Source organism: Physcomitrium patens, chromosome 6, assembly GCF_059467195.1.
Source record: "Physcomitrium patens ecotype Gransden chromosome 6, ASM5946719v1, whole genome shotgun sequence".
Lineage (NCBI taxonomy): Eukaryota > Viridiplantae > Streptophyta > Bryopsida > Funariales > Funariaceae > Physcomitrium > Physcomitrium patens.
The window spans coordinates 14,886,925-14,910,225 of NC_143415.1; the positions used below are offsets into that span (position 1 = coordinate 14,886,925).

The 23,301-nt window shown below is 42.4% G+C and overlaps 3 protein-coding genes and 1 long non-coding RNA gene across 19 annotated transcripts; 2 read left to right on the top strand and 2 right to left on the bottom strand.

Annotated features, from left to right (window-relative positions):
- Positions 1–306: 306 nt before the first annotated feature.
- LOC112283629 (patatin-like protein 6) lies at positions 307–4,860 on the bottom strand. Its single transcript, XM_024522610.3, has 5 exons — positions 3,127–4,860; positions 2,151–2,893; positions 1,441–1,631; positions 903–1,145; positions 307–537 (listed from the first exon to the last, which is right to left on the bottom strand). Exons 1-4 carry the CDS (start codon positions 3,407–3,409, stop codon positions 1,058–1,060), a joined length of 1,305 nt encoding a protein of 434 aa, XP_024378378.1. The 5' UTR covers positions 3,410–4,860; the 3' UTR covers positions 307–537; positions 903–1,057.
- A 1,225-nt stretch (positions 4,861–6,085) lies between these two features.
- LOC141045532 (uncharacterized) lies at positions 6,086–7,670 on the top strand. The gene is made up of 3 exons (XR_012217731.2): positions 6,086–6,410; positions 7,184–7,280; positions 7,509–7,670. It is a non-coding gene; the product is annotated as an uncharacterized LOC141045532 (long non-coding RNA).
- Positions 7,538–10,946, bottom strand: LOC112283628 (uncharacterized). Of its 8 annotated transcripts, none has more exons than XM_090251397.1 (10): positions 10,818–10,946; positions 10,246–10,324; positions 9,887–10,007; positions 9,685–9,770; positions 9,283–9,377; positions 9,087–9,183; positions 8,720–8,834; positions 8,415–8,569; positions 8,077–8,202; positions 7,538–7,944 (listed from the first exon to the last, which is right to left on the bottom strand). In XM_090251397.1, exons 3-10 carry the CDS (start codon positions 9,972–9,974, stop codon positions 7,582–7,584), a joined length of 1,125 nt encoding a protein of 374 aa, XP_090107523.1. In that variant the 5' UTR covers positions 9,975–10,007; positions 10,246–10,324; positions 10,818–10,946; the 3' UTR covers positions 7,538–7,581. The 8 variants fall into 8 exon arrangements, with proteins under 8 accessions (XP_090107523.1, XP_024378376.1, XP_024378374.1 ...); XM_024522608.3 differs by having other exon boundaries at positions 7,538–7,956; XM_024522606.3 differs by having other exon boundaries at positions 9,887–10,017.
- A 125-nt stretch (positions 10,947–11,071) lies between these two features.
- LOC112283627 (clathrin interactor EPSIN 1) lies at positions 11,072–16,062 on the top strand. Of its 9 annotated transcripts, XM_024522603.2 has the most exons (15): positions 11,072–11,217; positions 11,441–11,637; positions 11,793–11,844; positions 12,076–12,155; positions 12,277–12,355; positions 12,673–12,756; positions 12,872–13,017; positions 13,130–13,294; positions 13,605–13,736; positions 13,940–14,124; positions 14,340–14,461; positions 14,599–14,839; positions 15,008–15,118; positions 15,316–15,471; positions 15,713–16,062. In XM_024522603.2, exons 2-15 carry the CDS (start codon positions 11,501–11,503, stop codon positions 15,847–15,849), a joined length of 1,827 nt encoding a protein of 608 aa, XP_024378371.1. In that variant the 5' UTR covers positions 11,072–11,217; positions 11,441–11,500; the 3' UTR covers positions 15,850–16,062. The 9 variants fall into 9 exon arrangements, 8 of the variants coding, with proteins under 8 accessions (XP_024378371.1, XP_024378363.1, XP_024378366.1 ...); XR_002970159.3 differs by having other exon boundaries at positions 14,599–15,118; positions 15,316–15,540; positions 15,713–15,821; XM_024522595.2 differs by having other exon boundaries at positions 14,599–15,118.
- Positions 16,063–23,301: the final 7,239 nt, after the last annotated feature.

Here is a 23,301-nt window from a genome sequence, read left to right on the forward strand (position 1 = left end):
CAAGTAATTTATCTAGACTTTTGGCTTCAGTTCCTTAGAAACCAGTAAGAAGTTACGCAGGATGAGATCCGATACGCCGAAACTCTTGGGCGGATGATGTTTTGTGGAAGATAGAATGGGAGTGACTTGCAAAAACAATTCTAAGAAAATACTCTACGGACCACAAATATGATGGTCATGTTATACAATTAAGCTATTTGTCTTTTTGCTTGAATCGAGGAAAAAGGGCACAACCTACTATCTAGGAAAAGAAACTCAACAGAAAGATGTACACTGAAGTTTGATGCCAAAGTTGTACATGAGAAATGAACAGCATGATGAACTTGGTGACTTGCTTTACACGCCAATAAATTACATGAAGGGAATTTTGCTTCATCACTGGGCAGTCTTTACAAATTGTAAAGAGCGCCGTGGAGGACCACCTTGAATTTCCAAAGCTAAGAATCTCACTCTTATGCTGGGACCATTGGAGCTTTCCAGACAGGTGCGCGAGCACACAATTGTAGGCACTCATGCGCACCGAACACCAATTGATTCCTGCAGCAGAATCATGCACAACTCAGCACTATGGAACGACTCTGAAGATGTGAAAGAGAGCAATGGACTTCTCCTAGGACCATGTACCTATCTCTCATAGGAAATGGCGCAAATAATAGAGCACCAGAAACTTAGAACATAAGTGGATTAAAGCTATGTGGAATTGTACGAGCTGAAAACTAAATGCTTTGACAAATACTAGAAGCTAATGCCCGAGTTCTTGACAGTGCACAGGTTTTTAAAGATATTTTTCTTAAATCTTGCTCTGCAAGAAGGACTCTTGATCTACAATGCCTTGGCTGGATCTGCTCTTATTTTTGAATTCAACTGTGCGCACGAAAACAAGTATGAAGTGAGAGAGTCACCTAGTCTTTCAGAATTTGAGACGAAAGTAAGACGGGCAGTTTCAAATTTCACCACCACCTTCATGGTTCTCACCGAAGCAGATTCATGATTGTTTTCCTGAACCTCCCCTATCACTCAGAGCGAAGGATCTTTGGTAATGACATCATGACAGTATTCACTCCTTCCCCGTAGACACCTCAGGACAGGAACTTTTCAGTTTCTCAATAAAATTCTGGAATGCGCTTTCTGTTGCGGCTGGAGTTCTGCAGGACAGATATACATCATTAGATGCTCTGCCACTCACTGATAACTTCGATCACAGCATCAGTGATCTATCAAGGAAGATGGGCGAGAAGAAATGATTAGAAGTCCTTGCTAATCAGATGGTTATTATGCTGCTTAGGCCTCCAGGATGCAACTTCGCCTAATCAAAAACAAAAGATAAGAAAACCACTAAAGTAAATGATTGGCTTGAGCCAGGACTTACAAGAATTTCAATTAATGAAGTACGAATAAAAGATGCACGTTATCATAATAGCGGGCATCAGAGGTAATCACCTTGATTTTCGCTCCTTCACGAGCTGCTCCGCAAACCAATCAAGCCGATCTCTGTTGCTCACAGACAAAGGCATTCGACCACCAAATGGAAGAAACTCCATGCTTTTCTGGTCCAACAAATCTTCTGAAAGTTTCAAGAGCTGGTTTACGTCATTAACGTCTGTCTCTGTCTTGTTCGGCAATCCTGCCATCTACAAAAAAATAAACGGCAGTGCAATCAGCTACCAATATGTACACAACATGTGGACACATTTCATGCACTTTTTGGTTGACACGTGACATTGAACTTCTTCCAGGTACAAAACACGAGCCTTGTTGGATTCAGAGACCAGGCAGGAAGAGAAAACAATAGCACATTTTTTCTGATTCCTTCATATTCCTCCCTCCTGCTTCCCCAGAGTTCACAAGAAATCCTCACAGACACACGATAGAACACACATGCAGTCTCAAATTGCAGAGGACAAATCATTGCACTAGTTAGCAATGCAGCACCAACGATAGCTGTAAGTTGAGGCCAAAGAGAGCTCTAGAAGAGTCACTGAAATGACGAAAAGCTGATCAAAGCAAAACAAGAGAAGAGAGAAAACACAAATCAGTGATCGGAAAAGAACATATCGACGATGCAATACACTGCACGTCCATATTTGCAAGTCCGCACTCCACACATGCCTGGACCTGGTGGAATATCTACCAGGCCCAGGATAAGTCACCTGAATCCGAAGGTAATGTTTGCGATGCTCGCCGAAAGCCATGCTGATGGTGTGATCTACAGTATCCGCGACACCATCCAACACGATCTTCGCAAGGGACTTCACCCACTGCATCGTGCCCCATCCCCGGACAGTATCGTACATGTAAGTCTGGTCGATCTGCCCAGTTCCCAGAGACAAAACCAACAAGTCCTCCACTCCGCGCACAAACGGGAATTCTCTCTTGTTATGGAGAACATGCGTGATTGCAGCGGCAGTAGGATTGTGCATGACGACTCGTCCGTCGATCGCTGTGCATGAGGTGTTTCCGTCAACGGAAGTGACACACGCAGGGGGGAAGAAAGGGGGAGTGGCAGTAGTGGCGCGGCAAATCTCCCAGAGATTGAAGTCCCATGTCTGGCTTTCGAGAGCATCGGCACGCGAAAAGAGGAAGGGGGCGGCTGTGGCAAGGTCGTAGCAAGGGATCAACACGGGCTTAATTGTGTCGCGGAGTGTCAGGGCGCTGCCATCTTTCCTCATCAGATACTCCTTGAATACCTGCTCTAGTGATTTAGCCGAGAACCAACTGGTTTTGCTCGACTTCCATCTCAACTTCGACCACACAGAGGACCTTGAGACCTTCTTGAACACTTCTCGTCCCCGCTCTGCCATCAACCTCCATGCCTCCTCTGCTCGGAATAAAGGCCTACTGTTCTCGTCACCTGTGAAGAGCATGGTGGCTATCAAACCTCCCACCGATGTCCCTGCATCAAATTTCATCGTCAGGTAAAAACAACGACGGAATGTGAGCGAAACATTTCAAACTTATTCTGGACTGGGTCACAGTCTCGTGAAAAACAACGACACCAATGGGTGGTAGACAGAAAACTGAAACACGGATGCAGCACAATCGAGAAAAGCAGAGAAGTTCAAAACAACCCAGAGACCAAGAGTGTGAGAATCTACACTGTATAACGATGAGATATCGATGAATTACCTGTTACAACATCAAAATAATCAGCAATGCGCGCATCTTGATCTCCACTTTTCTGCTTCAAAAGCTCCTCGAGGTGAGCGAGCAAGCGTGCAGGTATTATTCCATGCATGCCGCCACCATCAAGGCTGAGGACACAAATCTTTCCTCGAAGCTCGGACGACTTACTACTCAAAGTTGCAATATCGTCTCCATCCTCCTGCATTGTAAGCATCTCCGCATTGACGATCTCCTCTCTCAGGCTGCCGAAGAAGGACTCCAAAGCAATGTCCGGATCCCATGCCATATTCTAGCAATAGCTACAGTCTACAGAATTTTTTAATGCTTGGAAATGTCCCCGATGCAAAACTTCAATGATTCCAGAAATCTAATAATTCCATTTTGTAAGTAAAGGAACGGACGATATAATTCTGGCGGCTAAGTCCAGGACACGGCTAGAAATGTAGGTATAAGTCGGTCCAACCGTGCATAGCAGAGGACTCTAAATTTTAAAAAATAAAAAGCCACAAGATCATACGCTCCAAGGTTTAAGGAACATGGAACTGCCTCCGAGATTCACGTGGAATGAGAGTATAGCACTCTACACTGAACTCCAGTTCAACATATCATATGTTCTAGACGCACCACAAGCACGGCAATAGAGTAACAATTCACCGACCAGCTAAGAAACAGGCGGCGATGCCATCAGTGGACTGTAGAAGACCAACCACGACTCGAGCAAGCTGATGAGATGTGCCTGCATAAGAAGCTAAAATCCGAGCTTGGCAAGCATTTCCAGGCGACCTTCGTGAACTAGACCCGCGCAGAGCTTCTTCGTACTCACAGTCTCAAAAATGATTAAAAAATCAATCGTTTTTTTAAATGAAAAAAAGAAAGAAAGAGATGGCGGGTTCGAACCAGAAGACGTTTCCCTGAAAACTTCCTAGTCTAATGAATTCGTGAACTAGTGAACGGTTCCAAAGCTCTGAATCTGTTGAGACCGTTACAAAAGTAAAACTAGAGAGCCTAACACCTGCAATTCACGTGAGAGACTTAGATCAATGCCAAGGTGCATCAGAGAGATTCGAGCGGACGTGAGATCCAAAGGAAACAGAGACTGAAATGGATGTAGCAGTGTCCTACTCAAGGACAAACCCAGAACGAGATTCTAGTCATTCCTGGTTCCTGTGTGCACGCGTGCCGAGGAAGCTCCAATCTCGGGAACTCCACAGCACACTCATCAATGCATGATTACCCAAAACAAACTTACACGTACACTGTCGGGGAAAACACTACGACAAATCGCAAAAACAGAGTCGCGCGCTCCTAAAACGCCACGAGGATTTAGTAGACCATCTACATCCTCCCGAGTCGCGGTGCTCCCTGTGGAACGACTAAAGCCTATCACGCTTCCGTGTAGCACACAGATACACAATTGCAGGAACGACTCGCATCAGAATGCAACAATGCCGATCGCGGGAATTCGAAAGGCTAAGGTCCAAGCACACGCGGGCTCATCCTTTTTTTGTTTCCCACAAGTTCCGGAAAACGTAACGAGAAGATCCGAATCGGCGGGCTCAGAATTACGCAAGCAAGAAAACAAGAGATTGATTGATTGACTGATAGATTGAAAGATATGAGGAGGGGGATGCGCCCGCAATCTGGAGAAGAGTAGGAATCGGCGACAATGTGCGGCAGGGACATAGGCCGTGAAAGAGAGGGCGAGCGAGCGAGCGAGAGAGGCCCCGCGCGAGGCGGCGGACAAAGGGTCCTCCTCCGCCCTATTGAACCAGTGCCCCACCCCCCTATAGGACGTGTTCACACCGTGCCCTCCTGCCTGCCTGCCTTGGTGACGTGGCCTTTGGCCTGGATGAATGTTGTGTAACTTTCGCTGTATATTTCTCCCTGTCTTCAGTGCACATGTGTACAAGTTTGTATTTGTGTTTGTGATGTGGGCCAATTATCCCCCCCCCCTTCTTTGTTAATTGGTCAATCCTTACATGAGAAGTGCAACTCTTGAATGTATTATTTCTAACATTCTAATCATTTATTTATTTTTATTTTGTCTTTCTATATACATACATACATACATACATACACACACACATACATTTATATGTGTGTGTGTAATTTTTTATTCACACACCAGTGGAAACATGTGCCGTTGCCCACGAAAAATATTTACTGAAAATTACAATTGGGAGCTTTCAAGCTCCACCACCAGTAGTCTCGTAGTGCTACTCTCAGCAATCTCTTTGTACTTGTTCTTCTTTCTAATCAAGTTTTTTGTACAAAAATTTAAAATATTGTTTTACTCAGCAAACCAAGTAAGGTTCATTTTCCAATAAATCTGTTGCAAAGATAAATGTAAAACTTGATCAATAATAATCACAGTTCTCTTATTACAAAAATATATGATTCAACATATCTAAGAAGAACTACATTTATAAAACTTGAATATTGGTTTTAGTACAATCATTTGCAATTTATCGACTAAAAAGAAATTTATAGTGTATATATACATACATATATATATATATATATAAATACTCTCGGTCATTCCAGTTCTAATAAAATATTAACCACACACAAACTCAGAATTATGAATGTGCAATAAAACCATAAAGCGTTAAAGGCAGCCTCAACATGAGTAACATGTGAAGAATAAGGTTAGAATCCGGAAAGTTGAAGAGTTTGTCCAATGTAAAAAAATAAATTAAGAATTGAATATCTATATATATATATATATATTTATATCAAAGTAAATAATATGTAAATTTAGGAAAATGTTAATTTTGAATGAGTCCACTACTGATTTGATTCCCTTTATCACTGGTTGGTTAGTTGGTTGCCCTCTGCACCTTCCGTGACAGATGACAGCCCGGCTCGTCCTACATACCCGACCCCACCAGAGTATCTTAATACCCGCCACTCACCGGGTATTATAGTTGCCTCACTAGGTAGGGTATAGTCGCCTGGCATCGTGGTGGAAGTTATTGTGTTGCGAGGAAACGATGTTAAAATTCTTTCCCAACTCAAAACTCTGAATTTCCTTGTGGAATATGCAAAATGAATATACAAAAATTGTAGTATTGTACACAACCAACATAGCCCAACAAATGAGCCTTTTTAGAGAGATAATTTTGTCCCCATCTAATTATTTTGAAGGAGTGCATCAAAAATTCTAAAACTTAGTCTCAAAGTCTTCAGTTTTAGTCACAATTTTACAAATAAATTTAATTCTAAAGACGTATAACATATATATTTTAAAATAATATAAGTAAGAGCTTTTAAAAGAAAATTTATAGGTATATGTTTTTTTTAAAATCATTTAAATTTTTTTCTCATTATCAGTTTTAAAAACAATTATGATCATAATATATATATATATATATATATATATATACATATGAATTTTGATTTAGTCATTACTAACTTATAAAATTTTATTGGTAAAAAGAATGATATAATATGCTCTTAATGTAATTGGAAATTTCTGGGTATCTTTCATTAAAATATACAAATTATGAATTATGTTGTTTTTGACAGTCATTATTCTTTCATTAATGTTTTAAATGCTAATGAAACCAAGAAATTTAATATTGTACTATTTATGTTTTAAATAGCACAATATAAAAAAATCTTAGTGGTCAAAAGCTGTTGTAAATTGAGAAACCTGAAAGTACCAGAGTCATTTGAAAAATTTTATTTTTATTTTTTATAGTTCAAGTACTGAATGAATATTAAATGATACGTATTGAGTTTCAACTAAAAATCCAAGTAACTACACTTTTGACCAAGACCAGATTTTATAGTCTTTAGTAATCTGAATCCGTTTTTAACTGAGAAAAATGTTGATCTCACTACCTGAGTTTGATACAAGATACAAAATAAACTGTAAAGTAATGAAGTATTTGCATGAGTATAGGGCTTTCTGAACATATTTTAAGCACTTCTACCTAAAACATAAAAATTAAAACCAACGAATTACTTTGTATTCGTGTGTTGTTTTAAAGTTATTTTAAGACACAGTACACATGAGTTGTGACGGGCTTTGATAAATGTGGCTGGGTCTGACCAGGAACTCGCACCCACTTAAGTTGCTGCTCCTGCCAAAAGATTTGGAAACAATGTTGGAATACAAAAGTGAAATTGAAGATGTATGTTAGAAAAACCAGGTATTCGAAAATTCTGAGGTTTTGATTTTGACAGACGTTTCCTTCAGAGATCTTTCTTTCATATTGCTACCAAGCACTGTACTCATAACTACATAAACTGGCACACGGCATCACATCTTCATTACTGTACGTGCTATAACTCAAAACCCAAAGATTGAAAACATTTAACAACCACATGAATACTCTCAGTACTTTTGGAGGAATAAAAACTGGAGAGATTGTGGCCAGGGATATAGGCGTGAAGAACAAGCACCGTATGTTACATCAACATTGAATTTTATAAAATGCCCACATGCACCCTTCACGTGAAGAAATGGGGACGATCAAGACTACACTGAGAAGAATAGTGCTGTTTATGCCCTGTATCAGGGTCCACCAATGCAAGGTGCTTCTGGATTGCAGTTTTAGCAGCCCTCAGAGTGGCCATGTCCTTACAAAAAGCCACTCTTATATACCGTGTTGTATAGTTCTGAATGCAAAGCTCACCAAATTTGGTTGCTCCATTACTATCATAAACTTCCTCAGCTGAAAGCTCTTCTCCAGTATTAGATTGATCCTTAAATTGGGTAGATTGTCCAACAGTATCAGCAGCTTGATGAAAGAACCCACGCCCTGGGACTACGGCAACGCCAGCTCCTTGAATGAGTTCTGCTACATAATCCACCTGAAACACGCTCTGCTTCAAAAACTAATCATAATAATAATAATTACAATAATACTTCTTCCACACGTTACAATCATAATGTGCTGGTCTTCTAGTTGCCTAGAAGTAAGAGTCATGTATGACAATACTTACATCATTAAGAGGACATGCCTTAGGAAGTTCTGCGAATACGAAGAAAGAGCCTTCTGGTTTTAAGAAGTTGGAGAAGCCAGCTTGCAGAAGCATTTCACAGACGTAGTCTCGCCTTTCTTCGTATTCCTAATTACATCAGAAATCACCAAAAAAACACTACTTCCTCGTTAGCTCACAAGATAAGTAGTTTGTCCTGGAGTAGGTATATGTACAGTCCACATGCCATGCAACCTGGAATCCTCTCTCTCTTTCTCTCTCTTGACATGTATGTATCGAGAGAGAGAGAGAGAGTGAGAGAGAGAGACAGAGAGAGATATCTCAGAGTGTAAGCATCATACCTGTTTTAATTGCGTGAAGAAGTTAGTCGTGCTTTGAAGCGCTACAAGAGCGGCCTCTTGAAAAGGAGCTGGTGCAGAATCTGTCATTTTTACGTGGATGTTTCCGATTGCAGCACTTATAGTGGCCGGTGCTACTGCCCACCCAATTCGCCATCCTGCAGAAACCAGCAGATAAAATACAATCTATGGTGTAAACAAAGAATAACATCAGTGCTTAACAGGGTCACATTTAACCTCATCGCAGCCTACCAAACACTAGTCTTCAAAAATGTGAGCAACATAAACGGCAAAGGGGAACCACACACCTGTCACACTGAACGTCTTGGATAACGAAGATGTCACAATAGTTCGTTGTTGCATGCCTGGAAATGACGCTATACTCACATGCTCACGTCCGTCAAAGATGATGTGCTCATACACCTGCAAAAGAAAACACGAATCCCATTTTAACACTTGACCGTCGGTGAAAGTGCCTCGATCCTAGGCTTTAGTGATTGTGTTAAATCTGCATTTATCCATGCATGTCTGCTTAGAAGTCCTACATTAAAAACCAATCCTGCTCTCGCAACTGCTTAGAAATTGACTTCGTCAAAATAACTCAGCATATTCCTTTGCGAAGTCTGACTAGAATGATATTGGTGGACTGAACCAAGGACTTGATGGATCAAGTACCTCATCAGTAATTGCTAGACAGTCGTACTTGCAGCATAAAGTTGCTATCTTGGCGAGCTCGCTCGTGCTGAACGCTTTGCCAGTGGGATTATGGGGGCTACAACATCGGCCGTGTCAAGTCAACACATGAGCACCGCAAGATTACATACATGAACGATAAAAGTGTACGTGAGTGTATGTTTCCGCGATTACCTACCTGTTAATTATAATGGCTTTTGTCTTCGAGCCAAACGCGCTCTCCAAGTTTTCAAAATCCAAACTCCAATGGGGCGGGTTTAAAGACACATATCTCTGGTGGCACGAAAGAATGACAGTCAGGACTCACAGATACTTACACATCTCATATAAACCTAATACTTTGGAGCGCCATGTGAGTTTTGGCTGCGAGTGAGTTGACAGTAAGATATCATGACTTCCATGTCATATACATATAAGAAGATTAAACGAAATTGCTTCAATAGTCGAAGGAACACCAAGCTGAGACATCCAGGTTGATTACTGCATGGAGATATTACAATCGTTTACAGACATGAAATCCATACATTAGATCTCGAACTTGATACAAAATGAAAGACTTAACACATGTTGCGAGACTCACAGGGGTTCCTCCTGCAAGTATGATGCATGACTGGTACGTTTCGTATACTGGATCAAGAAGCACAACCTCGTCGCCTTCTTCCACTACTGCCATACCCAGAGTACAAAATCACTACACACTTTTAGAGAGTCTTGGATATAGTAACAGAAATCGACTGAAGTGGAGGTGACGGATGTGGGGACTCTTGAGTGGCATGAATTACCAGCAAAAACAGTGGCGGCCATAGCTTCCGACTGGCCGCAGCAGATAGTGATCTGTGTTGCTGCATCAACCCTCACACCATGCGACATTTCAAACGCCTCCGCAACCTTTTCACATACGCCCTGCACATGTCTGCGAAACCAAGTCACGTGCTCGGTCCAACGCAGTAGTGGTCATCAAATATGTTCGTGCCCGTTATGTGGGCTAATCCTTGGTCTAAGATGAGTTGATCAGCCTTGGATAATGTAATTTTCTTGCTGCAGCTGTGACTTGATGATTTGAAGATTCTGGCAACCAAGACACAAGGGGGTGCAAACCTGATACTTTGAAATGACATGCATGTCAAACGGAAGTACTTACCGATACTGGTTAAAATCACTCCTGATTGCAGCAATAGCAGCCTCCTTGATTTCGGGTGGAGCTGGAAAGTCGGGAAACCCTGTTTTGCATCACTCCCAAGTGCAACAATATTTATCAGTAAACTTCTTTCAAAGAATGTCACATTGTCGCTCAAAGAAGCACTTTCGGGGGGGGGGGGGGTTGCCTAGAGGATGAATTCGTCAGCAAGGAGAGCCTAATTTTTGATCGCACGGATTCAGAGAAAATTGGTTTTTGGAGAATTGGCAGAGTACTGAGTGAGCAGAAAGAAACCGAACAAATGTCTGAGCTGTTTGTCTACACAGACCTCGAACTCAGTCATAGAATCACAGCACGCAGTGATTTTTCCGAGGTCAACGTCCGTAGCTTGTGAGATAATAAATTTTCCAATCAGCATCGATCCCATTTCCAGTATTCGAAATTCAGAACAAGACACGGTCCCTTAATTTGGTGATTGCACCCAGAAAAATTCAAAACTCAAAAATCGAAGGCATAGTGAAAGTGAGGAACAGCAAAGCTGTGTACGAGATGATATTCATGTTGGTGATGCTTACCTTCGGCAAGATTGATAGCATTGCATCGTTGTGCAAGCAGCGATAGCTGCTGAATTGGCGAAGGGGCGAAGGCCGTCGTGCGCCTGGCAAGCAGCGTACGCTCCGCCATGGCCACCACCGTCGATGACAATCCGAAACGCTAACACTTGCGAACCTAGCAAGGCATTTCGAAGGAATCGAGAGTGGGAAGACGACGAAAACACACGATTTCGCGGGGATTGGATGCACAGCGATGAAAGTTGGAAGTCTTGCAAAAACGGTAACACATGCCATTCTGGGGCAGGGAAGAGAGAAAAAGTTGCGCCTGCCCGAATCGTTGGTAACCACCATCGTGATCCCCGCTAAACACTCTCCCTTTCTCTCTTGACATGCTGCACAAGTGGACCATGGCAGAGCTTTGGTGAGCTTCAACTATACCATACTGGATTTACGAGTATAGAGGGTCCTCCTCTGGACACCCATTAAACGAATTCTACGATTCTAAGAAGAGAAAATTGACTGACGAGATGAAGTAGTAGACAATGCATGTGAGGCCAAGGACAGGGTGGGGAGCCTTAGAAATGCGATTGCAGTCTAATTTTGTGTGTTGCGGTAGGAGTTAACAAGTGCAGTCATGGTTGCAGGCACGTTGACAGCAGTTTTGAAGAGAATGCTACTGTAGTGGTAGACTCTCAGCGGGGTTAATGAACCAGGCAACGCTTGTTAAGAATTTGGTGGACGCAAGGGAAACATTGTGCAAGATTGATAGAGTGCGACATGGGGGCTTTGACCTGAGCGCCATGGATCTAAAGAAAGTGTTGGACCAAACGGTCCGAGAATTGTAAGTGGCAAAGCAACCCAGTTCTTGGATTTCAATCGTGTATTGATGTTCAACAATCATCTTTAACTGACAGGTTTGTTTCTCCTCCCAATGTCGTGAGTGCGTCATCACCATTTTATGGAAATATTGAAGCGCGGGTGTGCATGACATTGCAGTAAGAGGGAAGTGAACAAGAAAGTCCTCAAGGTGCCTGAAATTGAGCTCAAAGTAAGATAATCCTGCCAGTATTTCTCTCAGATTTGTCCAACGAAGGTGCTTCCAACAATGCTTTGCGCATGACATGTTCTGAAATCTTCAGCTTCGTAAATCTGTGACTTGGGGAGAGATTGCTTGACGTCCCGATTCAGCACGGAGAGATTTTTCCTTGCACGCAGAACATTCTGGTTGTTTCCGTCATCTTCTTTAACCCGATGAAAACTTTTTTTCTATTTGCTTTAGGTTTGCGAGGCCACGAGCAATGAGCCCTGGGGACCGCATGGAGCAATCATGGGTGATATCGCACAAGCGACTCGGAACTTGTAAGACTTGCGCAAAGAACACCCAGTTCATCTCAAAGACATCTGCTTATTTCTTTGCATTTGTAACTCTAAACGAATAAGTATTCCATGATGGCAAACTTTACATGTTCAATTCATGCAGCCAAGACTATCACATGATTATGGGGGTTTTGTGGAAGCGCTTGCACGACTCTGGGAAGAATTGGCGACACGTCTATAAGGTTGAGTTTCTTAGTTCCTTTCTGTTTCTCAAAGTGACCTATGTCATCTCTCATTGAATTTCTGCTGCGTATTATATTATCCATAATACTCAGAGTGGCCTCAAGAAGCTTCTTTACCTTGCCCCGTTCTTTGGGAGGATTTTTTTTTTTTAGAAAGGCACCTCCTGTCATCAGAATGTAGACTGTCGGTTCAGAATCCTAACCTCTGTGGCAACCCTGGAAATCTGTCATGATGTTTACAAGCTGAAACTAGACATAATTACTTGTAAACTGATTTATTACAAGTTTCTTTCTCAATGACTGATGGTGCTTGCCAGTCACTAGCAGTGATGGAGTACCTCATTGCCAATGGAGCTGAGCGAGTAATTGATGAACTGCGGGAGCAGGCTTACCAAATCCAGGTGAGCTGAAAAGATTACCAACGCAATCACATATCCCTCATGCGTTGCATAATTTCAAGCGAGAGGAATTTCCTACTGGCAAAAAGCATTTGTGTATGTTCATCGGTGATGGCAGGTTTTACTGGATTTCCAACACATTGAGCCCAACGGCAAAGATCAGGGTATCAATGTGAGGAAAAAGGCAGAGAGCCTGTTGGCGCTGATCAATGACCCTGGCAAGATTCGTGAACTACAGCAAAAGGCTGCTGCTAACAGAGATAAGTGAGTGCCCTCTTCGAAAGATGGTAAAGATGGTCTTGCTTGGTGGCCATGCATACATTAGTTCCCGAAAATCACAGTCTATAGTTTATCATGGCTCTTCCATGCTGTGCAGGTATCGAGGCCTCTCTAATACGGGGATGAGCTTCAAGCCAAGTTCGTATTTAAGCACAAGCGGTAGCTACAGCGACAAAGAAAACGAGCGGTATGGGGGAGGCTCGAGCGTGAATGCACAAAAGGATGATGAAGTCCACAAGGAAGATCAGCGAGAATCCAACAGGTCAGAGTACTGGCAAAAAGTGACGCTTGCAGGCTGTAATTAAAAACTGCAGCATTTCAGTAGAGTGCACACGTTCAATGCAAAATTCTCCTCTGAAAACAGAAAGAAATAGCTCACTACGCACAGTTTTCAGACGAGGTCTATATATTATTATACTTGTTCATTCGATCAGAACTTCGTTACATCATGAATATTTACCAGAGACAAGCTGCATTATTCATTGAAAGGAACTTGAGGATCTTATCACGGCTCTAGTAAGAGTCGAGAGATTATAATAGTAAACGTCTTGAAAACATTCTGCCGTGCATAGAGACGAGATGAATGATGGACGAGAGCACCACGAAGGTTATGTTTCATCGAAAGTGGGTGATCGCAAGAGTGATAAGTCTTCAGCGGAGGGAGACATGAATCTTGATCTCGACGACTGTCGCTCATATTCTAGGTAGTTTTGAGCGATTGATAGGCTCATTTTGTTCGATTTATCTTGTTGCACAATATTCGGCATGTGCAGTTCCTCCCAAAAGTTCCTCCTCTTTAGATATTTTAATTTATTTTAATTTCATCTGGAAGTTTGGCAGTCTGATGTTTGTTTACAGGACTTGATGTAAGAATTTTGTATGCAATCTAATGCTATGACTGTGCCAGATGTTCTGCAAGCAAAGGAGTAGTGTCAGCTGTGATGCGTGCCCACACCAATCTTCTTCAGGCAAGTACAGGACCCACACCAGAGGTTCCGCCTAGCACGTCAAGCAGAGGTCTCTTCTTTACAATCAAGTCCACTGTCGATGACTCGAACGATTTCGATCCACGTGGAACTTCAAGGCCTTCAGGTTCTTCGATCCACTTCTGCTCTTCAATTGAGCTCAAATTAGTCGTTAAAGATCATTGTGAATGACAAATGCCTCTCAGTAATTAATGAAACTGCAGCAACAGATATTAAGTCGAGTCTACAGCCAATATCAATAACTATGAATCAAATTGTGTTTCAAGTTGTATCACTTGTGCTGAGACTTTTCGACTGGTTGGGGATGGATACAACTTAAAGTTCCTGTTGCCAAGCATGAGATGTTTACCCAGCACAGCCGAAATGCAGCCTTGGAAGACCTGTTCACAGATGTCGAGTTTCAAGCGTCTTTTCCACCTATTGCGGCACCACTTAGTGAGAATGTGAGTATTGACATAAAGTAACGGAAACGACACATATGCTTCACATCTTCTTTAGAAAGTTACAGGATGAATTTGGGATTCCTTGCATCAGCTTTTAAGTTGAAAATAAGAGACGTATATTTTTTTTCTCATCTCAGGGATCCGAGCATGGTTATCCTTCGCGCCCTCATGCGCATTGCCAGGCTTCCACGCCCAGTCCTCTTCAACCTCCGCCATCAGAAAAAATTATCACAAACAACGAGTTTCAACCATTCGCCCCAGTCTTTCCTGAGAGCAGTGCTGACAGCATCATTGGCGGGAAATCATTTGAACACTTCAACCCTCCGTTTGCATCCCTTGAATCGCAAAAACCACACACTCGGGAATCTGTCAATGAAGGTTTTTATCCCTTAAGCGACCATCCTAACAAATTCAATTCAAGGTTAGCATGTCAATTGGAACAGACTGCTTCAGGAAGCTCCACTAAAACTATGACGGATGATATGGATCTGTTTGGCTCCTTCAATCCATTCTGCACTAAGCCTCATGTCTTGGCTGGGAATGAAGAGGCCCTGCAGTTGCAACCACAAACGAACCCATTCTTGTCCACTACTTCTTCATCAGCTTTCTGGAACGATCCTCTCATCACAAGTCTGGTAGACTTTTCCATTGCACCAGGTACTTCTCATTGCAAAACCGTGTAAATTTTAACACATTGTCTGAATACTTGGCATAGGTATGTGTGACTTGAGCACAAAACAAGGATATTTGAGAGTGTTATTGGCCCTTTTTCTTACTGTAACTTTTTAGAAACTGCATTTGGAAGCATAAATCTAGTGTGCATTTTGGCTTATGTAATCATTCTGGTTTTATAGGTCAGAAGAAAGACCAAAACCCTCCACTCAGCATGAACGAGATAGGATTTAACATGGCCGCGTCCGGATCATCTGCCCCTAGACCCAGCAGTTTGCTGCTCAGTGCGACTACTTTGACGCAGGGAAGAGCCCATGTGAGCAACATTATGGGACCAGGTATCCAAAGATAATGCTCTGAGGACAATGAGATCAGCTTTTACAATACACCTTCGCAACAATCACAGTGTAGGTCACTAATAGTGGCTTGAACAACGTCGCATCTGCAGGGAGCTTCATAACTGATATACCAAAACCAAGTGGATAAAGCTGTCATTAACCAAAGTGAGCGATGTTGATCAGAGCTGCAATTGATATCCTTGATATCACGAACTTACATGATCCCCTTGATCTTACGCAGGTCCCCTGCACCTGCATGATTATCTCACAGTTGTCAATTCCAATGGGTGCAATACTCAGCAGAATTGTTGTATCCTTCTTATAAATTCCAGGGAAAATGAGATGATCCATGAATTGCCGTGCATCTCGACGATGTGACCGCGTGATTCCACACTCGAGATCAGGCTTCAACACTCATGTAGGCATAAGCGGTACAGTCGTCCTGGTCACGATGCAGCCGCAACTCGTCCTTAATTTTAATTGCGTCCAAAATGATCAACACTTTCATGGACAGACAAAAGATACATATATGTATATATACATTTATATATTCACAAACAACACTCGCGAATGCCGGTTGAGTTGAAAGGCTCTCTTGCCATCAGCAGATGATCTTTTATATATTCTTCCTTGGCTGATCATCAGCATGTGACCTCTTTTCTCCTTCTTAAGCCACAATCATGAACTGATTAATAGTGAATCATTTCAGCCAGCTCAACAGATGTCGAAGAAATTATCAACTTCGAGCCACGATCCGAGCAAAATTATACGTAGTATCAGCAAGTATCTGAGTCACGTAAAATCTTTGACTGAGCAGTGAATACCCCACCATCTACAGGGCACCACCTTCATCGCAATCAGCTATCGCAGTGGCAAAGGACCGGATCCCACTAGACAATGTCAAATACGCGTCACAATGTGTTCATTGCATAAACAGAATTCTACCAGACAATGGCATGCAGTGACTGGTCCCAGATAGCAGGGGTCCAAACTATATGTGTACATACAGCTTGTAATAGAACTGCCAATTGCTTCATGAATCAATCGGGCTAGACCATCACGAAGAGGGGCATCAAGCTTCGCTCTCAACCATTTATAGTGATCGACATATTCCCTCGCAAGCTCTTGGGATTCAAGTTAAACCTGCTGGCTCAAGACTCGTTCCTCCTTCTAACGGTACCTGAATTTTTAACAAAAGTAACAGGCTGCGCGCCGAAGTCGACCATTGCATCTCATATTAACTAAGTTGCGCTTCAGAGTAACTTGCTGTGATCGATCGCAAAGAACAGGACATGGACTTCACCTGGAGACCAGATGCGGTAATTCCACAGGACACTCGCATGTGTCGGTGCTAAGATCAACCTTCTGACAGAGAATTGAAACCGAATGAGCTGTTGGGAAATAAAATGAATGCTGGACAGCTAGGTGGAGCTCTCCTGGTATGAGAACTGCACAAAGGAAAATATGAAAAACGGAGAAATGTACTATCCCCACGCGGGTAGCTCTGTCGCAGGCGCAAATGTCAGAAATTGTCTGTCTGACTTGTGGTGGAGGGTTGCGATCAGGGGGACTATCGAAACATGGCGGTTGCTTGAGCCGCGTAAACCTACAGCATTGTACTTGCCGCCTACCTTCTCTTCCACCATCAACGCTTCTGTCAATTGTGCAGGGCAACAGTAGCTTGACCTCCAGTGTTGGACCGGCGCCCCTGCCACACAGAATCATGCAGGAGTTGTAAACAAAAGCATTTTGAGCCAACAGGAGGAGCCCCATGTATTGCAACTTGCATCATTTCCTGTCGAGTGAGTTTTCCATATTCAAACATGTTGTAGGAGGAGGCTGAGAGTAGGCTGAGACACTGATCAATCTATCGGCATTCTTCAGGTTTTCTACATTGTGTCTAGATTCGGGTTCTGGCTCAACACTAGAGTATTCGTAACTAAAATGTGTCCGAGATGTGACGAAGTTGCAGTAATTATTTCAACAGTGCATTCTGATCGCTTGAACCAGATTCAGACGACTTACGACAAAGATCAGCATAATATATATATATATATATATATATATATATGACGAAATCAGAGGGCACTCGGGGCTATAGACTCACGTCAACAAGCAAGTACCGAAGAGGTGAAGGGACTGTGTCGGAAGACTATGATTCTAGAGAGTTAGGGGATCGGAAACCTGCTGAGCTTAGGAAACCCAAGTCCCAACGCTTGAAGTCATAACGAAAGAATCTGACTGGCCTGGTAATTAAAAAAAATAGGAAGAAAGAACAAATTTTTTTAAAAAAATTATATAAAAATACACACAAACACACACACGCACTCTGATGGTTCTGATAGTATTGGTTTTTGAGTTCCAGATCGATTTTTCCGGAAGTTCAAACAAACAAGTAATCAAACAAAATAACAACTTCATCAATAGAATATGTTTTTTTTTCCTCGAACTAGACATGCAGGATGAGTGAAGGAGGAAAAACAAAGAGGAAAGTATAAAGAAAAGGGAAAACAGAAAGAAAAGAAAGACTGGGTTCTCCAAACCAATGCATATCCGAAGGAATGTGGGGAATCACTCCTCACTTCTGCATTCAGGGCGAAGAATGCAGCATTTCAGGCTTGCTCGTTCCCACTCGAACAAAGCAATTTCTTTGAAGAATTTCTCGGGTTGGTTATATTATTCTCCTGCACAGGTTCCTTTTCCTGGGCAGGGGGGTGTTAGAGGGAAAAGAGAGAGTGATTGCATAGTCAAACAACTGTTCAAAGTATCATTCCAGATACCCTCCCCTCTTTTTCTCTTATAAAAAAACAGCATAACAACAACCGCAACATCAATAAAATTCTGCACCGGTGTGCCTCCTCTCCTGTTTATTTCCTTTCTTTTAATGAACAAGACTCGAACCCCATGAAACAGAAACAGACACAAGGGGGGAAGGCATATTTTGATGGATGAAGCCAACCAGTCCATGGAATAGGAAGAATGAAAGGACCCTTAGATAGTCCGAGGAGGCCACCCCCAGCTGGGCCGGGTAGGGGGCTGGGCTGAGTTGGGCTGGTTTGGTCGGGGCTAAGATAAGGAAGGCAAGAGGGAGGAACGGGGGGGAGGGAGGTAATGCCCTGGTCATGGGCTTGGGAGTTTGTTGGTGGGACATCCCCACTCCACCCACCCTTATATTAGTAAGCCCAAGTCCTCTGCTCCTCCCGTCCCCCCCTCCAAGTGGATGGACAGAATTAGCGGTATCATCCCCCCCACCCCCCGGAATCTCTCTCTGCCCGCCTCCCTCCCTCCCTCCCTCCCTCCCTCTCCCAAGTCTCCCTCTCCTCCCTGGTCTTCGTGGCCAAGGCCACTCACTCTCCCTCCTCACGGTGCCTTTCTTTCCCTTACTTGGGTTCCTTTCTGTAGGGTCTTGAGAGCCTCCTCCTCCACGCTGGCTTCGGACTGTGCCACGAGGGCAAAAGAAGAAGAAGAAAGGGGGGGGGGGTATGTCATGGGGGACAAAGGATGAGATTAGAAAGATGCATATTTATATAAGGGAAGGAAAGGGCCGTGTTAAGTTAAGTTGTAAGGGTGGTTGAGAGGGGGAGGGAAGGGGGAACCCTAATACTCGCTCGGGGGACGCGCCCTAAATAAAACCAGACAAGTCCAGAATTGTAGGCCATATGGGATCCCCAAAATTCTGCGGCCTTTAAATAACAGCAGGCCAGGAGGGGAGGGAGTGTTGTTTTGTCTCTTTCACACCACAATGGTGTTTGTAGCGAGTGCTAGAATGGGCCTTCCTTGGTATTTTGTTATGGTATTTTATTTTATTTTATTTTTTAAGGGGTTTTTTTTTAGGGTTCTCTTGTGTGTTGTCTCCTGTGAGGGGATTTCTGTCTTCTTTTGAGGGCGCAATTATTAGATCGAAAAAAGCATTTGCGGATCATGAGTTTTGATGAGTAATTGTGCCCAAAAAAATGGAATCGAGAAAGGAAATGATCAGAAACTTGGAAAAATGAAGGACCCACGACCTCTTAGTGTCTGTAAAGAAGGGTGGTAAAAGCATAAGAAGGAGTACACTTACTCTACAAATAAAAATAAACAAATGAAGTTACAAAACTCAATGCCAATGTTAGGAACCAAACTTAAAACCTCTCATTTCATTGTGCACTCAACTCATAGAATTACCATAGAATATTATTTGTATATATATTTTTAAACAAAGAATCAAATATTAATTTTCTAATTAGTATTATTATTATTATTTGATTTTTTGTCATACTTAAATTGAAGTGCATTCAAATTGAATTGATGTCATGCTTAGGATAATAAGAAGTTGAGACAGAGACATGTCATGCTATAAGATGGTATCACAAATGTGGGAGAACCAATTTAATATTGTAATTTATTTCTAAATTGAGACTTTAAGAGCTTTTCATGTGAGGCTTTCTACTTGGATGACTCACAAGAAAGAAGGAATCACTATCATTAAAAACTCCTACACTAGCTACACCTTCGTGTTGATTTTAAACACTCTTATATCACCTCCTTAAGAGTGAGGAAAAGTACCATTTCCCTCATAAAATTCTATGAGGGTAATTTGTCATTGTTTTAAAGCCCTCAAAACTTATATAATAATTTGGATTAGAGAGGAAACAGTTTGATTCTGAAAGGACATTTCCACGTGCAATAGATGGAAAAAGTCTTCCATTTTTTTGTGATTCAAATATTGAAAATGTGTTACTGGATGAATGTTTGTTTTCATCCTTGTAAAGTGTATTATCTTCCAATGTGTGGATTCAACAACAAGGCCTATATTTTTGGTAATTTGGCATTATAAAAGTCTTTTTTTTTACCCACAAATCTTTAGTTTAAGCTAATTGATGGATCATGGAATCTTATTGGTGTCCATCCACTATTGAAAGTCAAAATTAATCTTTCTCTTCTTTTATAATTACAGTGCTTTGGAGGTTTCATGAAAATAAATAAGTGTAATTAAACAATTACCACCAGTGTATTAAGTAATTTATTGGAATAGTTAATGTATAATCTTAGTTAACATATACATTAAACAATACATTTACATAATTCTCTTTCAAGTTATAGACATTATTATTTTTTGCATCGGTGATTTCGTTTTATTTTATTTAAAAAAGAAAAAAGATGGAACACTATGAAAATTGATTGTTTAACTACTTTATAGAAAAATATTGCCATGATGTGTTTTTACTTCCATGTTTCATGTACTTACCTTTAACTATGTCATATTCAAGGTAATGAACACATCATCCCTAAGAAATATGTTTCTAACCTTATTGATGAATAAACAAAGTTGTTTTTGTGATAAATTCAGAAATACTCAATGTTTAAATAAAACTACAATTCAAATAAAAGTTTCAGATTGTTATTCCCTTAACCTTTGATATCCTGATCACATATTTTAAAACGTGCAATTAAACTTGTTTAGATATTATTATTATACTTTTGAAAGTAATGCATGTTCGTTCCTTTGTTGAAAGAATAATAATTTAAAATTATGAAGTATAAACTATTAATATTTCATAAATTTTAAAAACCAATTCTATAACCTCTCTCTCTCTATATATAAATATGTTTAAAGAGATTAATAGCCTAAAAACTTATTAACATAAGCTTTAGAGTAAAGGACACCTGAATCCAACTCTAGCGAAACAAACAAACATTAAAACACCACATTATTATTTCAGATTAAGAGAAGAGGAAAAAAAGTAAAAGATTACCCGACATAAATTTGCATCGAGTTGGACTTATTAGACATAATTTAACTACTTCTACAACAGTTTCCTTCAGCGCAATTCTCGACGATAAATCGCGGTCGTCATGCGCAACAAATTTCCAAGAAGCTTCAATGCCGAAAAAGCAAAAAGCAAAAAAGTAACGAGTAAAAGTAGAAGTGCCTTTTTGTTTTGTGTTTTGTTATGGAGGCTGCTGCTGCTGCTGGGGCATTGAGGCGGGCGAAAGGCGAAGAAAGGCTCGGAGCGGTGGAGGGCAACGCGGAGCACATGCGAAGGGAAGGATCCATCCGCAGTGGATGATTTGGATTGCAGCCCACAATTGTGAGAGAGTGGAAGAGAGGGAGAGCATTAACAGGCACTATCTCGTCAAACTGACCAACATTCCCTTGGATCCGAGCCGTTCGCCGCATCCGCATGGAAGGCAGTTCGGTATAGTGTGTTTTGTTTGGAACGGAGCCTGCGCAGCGGGCAGAGCCCGCGTGAAGGGCTGGTGGGGTTGCCGCAGCATAACTCTCCCTCCTTCCCAACCCCCCCACGATGATGCCCCGCTTGAAGCACAAGTTCGTTACCGGAGACCCTAACTGAAGTAGGTTCCAAAATAAGGCGAAAGAAAGATAAAAGAAAGCACGGCGAAGAAAAATCCAAGGGCTGCATGATGCAAAGGGCCTCTTACTATTTACGTACACCTGGCCGCTCTGCCCTCCTCTTTCTGCTATATATTCGCCACTACGCCATCACTTCCATCACAATCGCACCCCGTCTGCAGCAGCAACGCCCGCTCCATTCTGCTGCTCACCATGATCCTGCATCCACGCTTCGCTTACGTGCCCACCCCCGCCGTCTGCCCCATCACGTCACTCGGGATCGCATGTGCCTCTCTGCTTGGCGGATGCGGCTGGCACTTAAACCATCGTGTTGGTTTCATGCATACATCGGCTGTTTCGTATCCTGCATCAAGAGGCTCATGCGTGCCGGGCGGTACTGGGAATCGGCGACACTCCAGTGACGAGGAGCTCTCTGACTTGAGAGTGTGCAGAGGGAGGTTGGGGTGGGTTTTGACGAACTTCGGTAGATGTGTCGTCAGTCGCCTCGATGATCCATGATTTTGCCGAATTTTGTTGCGATTCATGCAGCACATCATTAGCGATTACTCCATGTGTCAGCAGGGGAGAAGCGGATACTGCTGAAAGACGGCCACGGCAGTCCTTGGCTCCGGCGTCGGATAGTGCAGTACTGTGGCCAGCCTGCTTGTGTTTGGCTAGATGATCGTCTCGGGGACTGTGTATACCATTCGACGTTTTTCAGGGTGATTTGTGGTGATGCTTCAGTGAGCTGAATTCATAACCAAGCCATCAGAGCAGGTTACTGTTCGAAACAAACTGCGAGACAATTCGCCATCTTCGGTGCTTGACGATGCTAACATTCAGGGTCGGATTGATTCCTCCTGGATTCAGCGTTCGTGGTGGTGGTTTTTGTAGATCATAGCCAGTATCGTTCACAGATATGTATTACTGCTTGGGAAAACTCATTCTAGTAGTTGTTACCTATGGATTCCCTTTCCATCCTTGATATGTCCGCTGGACAGGATCGATTTAGCCATGGTAACAATTCGAGGCTTTGTTCTGATGGATCGAGCCTTCGAGGGATCGCCACGAGAGTAGGATCGTTGGCAGCACAGTTCAGTAGTTAACCCACCTTCGATGTCATTCAGCAGCCAGGGAGTCATAGTATGTTGTGAACCGATACCGTTAACATCATCCTAATCCTGCCTGCATCCAAATTTGTTCAGGTGAGGATTAAGCATATAGCCCTAGGTCCTTCTATATCAGCGCTTTCGGAGATGTGACCTCTGACAGTCTGTACTGGGAATTCTTAGAAAAGTTTTTCTCTAATCGTGGCATTTGATCGACAGCAAACTCGATGGGTAGGCATCAAGGTCGCTGACGGGGTATTTGAAATTGAAGTTTCAGAACTTGGTGCAACATGGGACTTTATCGTGGGGAATGCCGTCTGGACCGGAGCTGTGTGTCCACTCTGCATCAAAGCTTCGGACCAGGCTTCATTCCCCTCGAGGGAGTTT

Bases quoted from the DNA above. Each gene is read 5' to 3' on its own strand.
- LOC112283629 (XM_024522610.3), bottom strand. From the start codon at position 3,409: ATGGCATGGGATCCGGACATTGCTTTGGAGTCCTTCTTCGGCAGCCTG. The intron at 2,894-3,126 runs GTAATTCATCGA...AATTTGATGCAG, and splicing joins TTATTTTGATGTTGTAACAG to GGACATCGGTGGGAGGTTTG. The intron at 1,146-1,440 runs GTGATTACCTCT...TCTGTCCTGCAG, and splicing joins GTGAAGGAGCGAAAATCAAG to AACTCCAGCCGCAACAGAAA.
- LOC112283628 (XM_024522605.3), bottom strand. From the start codon at position 10,926: ATGGCGGAGCGTACGCTGCTTGCCAGGCGCACGACGGCCTTCGCCCCT. The intron at 10,325-10,817 runs GTAAGCATCACC...GATGCAAAACAG, and splicing joins TGCTATCAATCTTGCCGAAG to GGTTTCCCGACTTTCCAGCT. The intron at 8,570-8,719 runs GTGTGTGGTTCC...TGGTTTCTGCAG, and splicing joins CAAGACGTTCAGTGTGACAG to GATGGCGAATTGGGTGGGCA.
- LOC112283627 (XM_024522595.2), top strand. From the start codon at position 11,501: ATGAACCAGGCAACGCTTGTTAAGAATTTGGTGGACGCAAGGGAAACA. The intron at 11,845-12,075 runs GTAAGATAATCC...TATTTGCTTTAG, and splicing joins TGCCTGAAATTGAGCTCAAA to GTTTGCGAGGCCACGAGCAA. The intron at 13,295-13,604 runs GTCAGAGTACTG...TGCCGTGCATAG, and splicing joins GATCAGCGAGAATCCAACAG to AGACGAGATGAATGATGGAC.